The 4,535-nt window shown below is 33.7% G+C and overlaps 1 protein-coding gene across 1 annotated transcript in view; it reads right to left on the reverse strand.

Moving 5' to 3' along the window:
- Nucleotides 1-3,021: 3,021 nt before the first annotated feature.
- LOC106109084 (integrin alpha-PS2-like) overlaps nt 3,022-4,535 on the reverse strand; it is a 79,749-nt gene continuing 78,235 nt past the window's right edge. The window contains exon 22 of the mRNA XM_013290487.1: nt 3,022-3,199. Within this exon, the coding sequence (XP_013145941.1) occupies nt 3,022-3,199 (178 nt within the window). The remainder of the gene's footprint in view (nt 3,200-4,535) is intronic.

Raw genomic sequence — 4,535 nt, forward strand, 5'->3', positions numbered from 1 at the left:
ATTGACGACTGTAAAGTACGAATATGATACGATCGATTTGTTTTATATAAATTCTGCCGCCTTATCTTATGCTAAGGTCTCTGACATGGGCGTTAACAGGGGAAGTAGCGGTGGAGCTCCCCCCTTTCTAGAGAATTGTAAAATTTAAAATAGATATTAACTTCTTCTTGTTCTTCGGATTAAGGCGCATACAATCCCCGTCACTATGTGGGACAAGAACATTTTAGATCTCTGAGTACGACAGTTAATCTCAGGAAAGAACCAATTCATTTAGGAGATAAGGAAATAAATCAACAGATGTTAATGAGACTCCTTCAAATAAATGATGCGTCTGAAAAGAGGTTATTTCTGATTCCAAAAGTTATTTTCCAGTTCTTTTAACAACGACTTCTCACTAGGGTATGTGTTCGAGTAAACAGTTCAATGGGGAACAAGTAAACACAAGTTCAATTCGATTTTCACATTTGCAGAGATGAAATTAAAACTCGAATTAGTTAATAAGTTAACAACTTAAAAATTACCATGACCCGAATGTCAATATTTAAATATAACAGCGTCTTAAGGCGACGATTAACCTCCAAGTTCTATTACAATTTTGTCGCCTATCTGGTTGCGAACGCTTATGATGCAAATTGTTTATGATCCGTTTCAATACGCGGCCGTAAACCACCTTAAACTTAGTCAATCAAGAAGCATAAGATCATTTTTTTTTAAAAATTCGTGAATATTGTCCAAACAATTTAAAAAAAGTTTTAATGTCATCCCCGTCGCAATTAAACTTTTAAAATAGCAGGATAAAACATGGCGTCGTTAGTTAAATACCGTTTAAATTTAACAAAGGAAGGATTTATTTTCATTTATTTCAAGCTAACTGTTTTCTGCGGTTTTATATATTAGAGAAACTATTGCTACGTTTAAACAAAATTAACTACAACGTGTTTAAAACAATAGTGTAGTATTTTTTTACTATTAAGTAGGATTAGAGGCTGTTTTGTTGTAATATTACCTATGTACAATAGACATCTTGTTTATTATAGCTTATAGTTAACTAGTTGTGATGTGGAGGCCGCATTTCCCGCTCTATCCAATTTATTTTATTGTTCTTCATATATCACGATGCGCCACTAAAGCCTGGCAATATACTCGGTGGCTTTGTTGCCTTTGCTCTCCGATATTTTCTTTATGATTCATTTACCACTTTTCTTTATAACGTATTGAACTATTTTTGTTGCTTTCTTCTTTTTAATAAAAGGGGACAAACAAGCGGCGAGAATAGAGGTGATAAACGACACCGATGGACATGGCGTTGCCGGCCTTTGAGGAAATGGTAGACTCGCTTCTTGATGGACCCTGAGTCATGTTGGTTTGGAAATACCGCCGAGGACAGACGAGACAGAGGCAGAAAGTTCCGCGAAAACTGCACTGGTGTGGAATGCCATTCAACGAGATGGTGAGAATGGTACCTGTCTGGTAGTCTGTCGTGTCGTGCGATGACGAAACACTTGTATATCTTGTACTATTAAAATATCTATCTTAAAGATGCAGCGGTGCTTATAATAATTAAAGAGTTTTATTGGTAATTTTTGTTTTGTTTGTGTCATATTGCACCTTAAATTATCGTTTGCTTTTTAATTTTTCATTAAAATGATAAAAAGTGCCAGTTCTATTATAATTAAACTAACTGTAACACAAAATACATTTTTCGTAAAAACACGATTCAAATACAAGCTTAATTTAAACACTATGTGTGTTTGATAACCTTAGGTCAGTATTGATAATTGTGGTAAATACAATGGAATTACCACGAGAAGCGAGTCGATGTACTGACCTCGGTAAATCAGATTTGTATATTATTATATTTATGTTACCGTTAATATATGAAAACTAGAAATTGTATAATATTCCTAAGATAAATTATTTAACAAAACTATTTTGGCAATGTCTTAATTGTCTAAAAAAATATCCTGCTAATTTTATAAAATTCTAATATAACATTGAATACTCATACCTTTTGAAGTAGTTTCTAGGTTCATTATAATCTCCCCTACCCTACCCTACCCTATCCTATTGCCGCAGAGTCGACACACCGGGTTTTCGTCCTCCAAATAATTTAAATTATTGATTAATTTCGTTAATAAATTACCTTATTGTCAGTTTGCAGAATTGCTAGAGTACCATATAGTGTTAAATAATATCATATAAAGAAGAAAGATTTGTATATTTGAATGTATTGAAATAACTCGAAAATTACTGGGCCAATTTAAAAAAAACCATTCAATTCAAATAAGCTATGTTATCACTGAGTAACATAGGCGATAATTTTAAATTCCACGTGAACAAAGTGGAGAGATTAAATAGATGTACTCTTTCCTTTTCTTGTTAGTGTATCTGTAGAGATACATTAAAAAAATTTTCTAGACATCTTGGCTCATTAGGGTTATGTGCTATTATTGTTATAGTCAAATAAATGTCTACCAACTTAAGGTTTAAATCTCTTTGTGTCCATCGTTTGTAATATTAACATTGAATCAATATAAATAGGAAACTATTACAAAACGGCAATTGACGTTCGAACATGAAGTGTGTATTGCAGAAGAATTCATAAAAAAAACTGATTCATTTCCATTACTTTTATTGGTAAATACATGACATCCTTATCTTTTTACTAATATTATAAATGCGAAAGTTCGATGGGTACAAACAAGCATAAAAAAATGTGTGGATAGATGGATGTTTGTTAGAGTGTGTAGCCGAACGGATCTCGATCAAATTCGGCATAGATGTAGAGGATATTCTGGAAAAACACATACGCCAATGACGCTAGTGAAAGCTAATTTAAAAAATACATTACACAATGAGCAAAAGATTATTAAATCACCAATTTATTTAGTACATATAGATAGTAAATGCAACCGTGATTTTTCCTTTTAAAGTTATGAATTCTTGTAACTCTCACTTTGTTTCTTATCTTCTTTTAACGTTCAAGGAGAATGGTCTATGACGAGGATGTTTTGTGCCGCTTCACAAGCTTCTCAGATCAATGCCTATAGCCGTTCTATCGGGATCATCATTATTTGACTTCATCATCATATAGTTGTTGTTGTGGACGTGTATCTCCTCGGGTTTGCGATCCCTGTGCACCATAGCCGCGTATTGTCGCTTTAAATATTCGTTCTCTTGCTGCAGTCTGTATACATCACTGTAATAAGGGTCATTATATGGGTTCCTGTTAACAGGGTAAGGAACTCCGAAAATTCTTTGTTTGATCCCTCTCACCATATTGCCGAGACCGATAAGAAGTTCATCCAAATGTCCGTGTGTAGTTGGCACAACTGCCAGTAACGCAATTACACTTATTATATAAATAGTTTTCATTATTTTATATTCCGAGAACTTTTGATAGCGACCGCTCGATCACTCCAAACTAATGTTTATGAACAACGAGCATCCTACGTTTTCGTTATCTACACTTAAATAAGTCTGTCTGCAAACGTTTTTAATTTGGACTGCATTTCTTATCGACGAGTAGTCAATTTAAAAAAATACCTAGGAATGTTTCTTTGTGGTGTTCACTTAGATACGCCAGTCATCTGTATGTTCTTCTGCTTTTTTTTGTTTTTTATTGTCTACAGTAGTTATATTAATTTGGTTGTAAACTTTGAACATGCAATTGGTGTATCTTTCCAATAAATAAATACATAGTTCAGGAATACGACTAGGATTAAATTAGTTTAAAGTTATCAAAACTCGTGTTGTTCAATGAATTTCAGCGTTTTTTTTCAAGATATGTATTAATTGATACTTAAATAATAGTCTGTCGTTTAAATTAAAAGCCTCGTTAATGTTCTTGTGCGATGCGCCTAACGTAATCTTTATTATATCACTAGCATTCGCCAGCGACTCCGTCCGCGTGTAATTAAAAAAAACAAATGTAAGTAGTCTATGTGCTATTTCAGAGTATCCTCTACATTTGTGCCAGATTTCGTAGAGATCCATTCAGCAGTTTTGGCTACAAACCCTAACAGACATCCATCCCTCCACCCATCTGCACTTTCGGATTTATGTTACTAAGATTGTCTATATTACGCTAAAAGTAATGAATTAAAAATCGTTAGAGTGTGCATTTTAGGAAGATTAAAAAACTGATGTATTCAATCTGCTTTTATTTTCAACCACAGAAGTAATACCATACCTCAACATAAAAATCTCAGATAATTAATTGCCCATTTCATAGGGTTATTTTCCACGTTGTCGTCATTTACATTAACCAGCGGAGGTCAAAGAGTTTAATCACGTGTTTAACGAAATATAGACAATTAATTCAGCATAAAAATGTAAGCAGTGAGGTCGTGACCACAGAAGAAACAATATAACACAATAAGAAGACGGCTAACAAACAGACGGGAACGATGTAATAGAGAGAATGGTTTACGAGGTTGTTATGTGCCACTTCACAAGTTTCTCAGATCAATGCCTGCAGCCGTTCTATCGGGATCATTAACATACGGCTTCATCATCATATAGTTGTTGTTGTT

The sequence above is a fragment of the Papilio polytes genome, unplaced genomic scaffold (assembly GCF_000836215.1).
Source record: "Papilio polytes unplaced genomic scaffold, Ppol_1.0 DF821289.1, whole genome shotgun sequence".
Taxonomy (NCBI): domain Eukaryota; kingdom Metazoa; phylum Arthropoda; class Insecta; order Lepidoptera; family Papilionidae; genus Papilio; species Papilio polytes.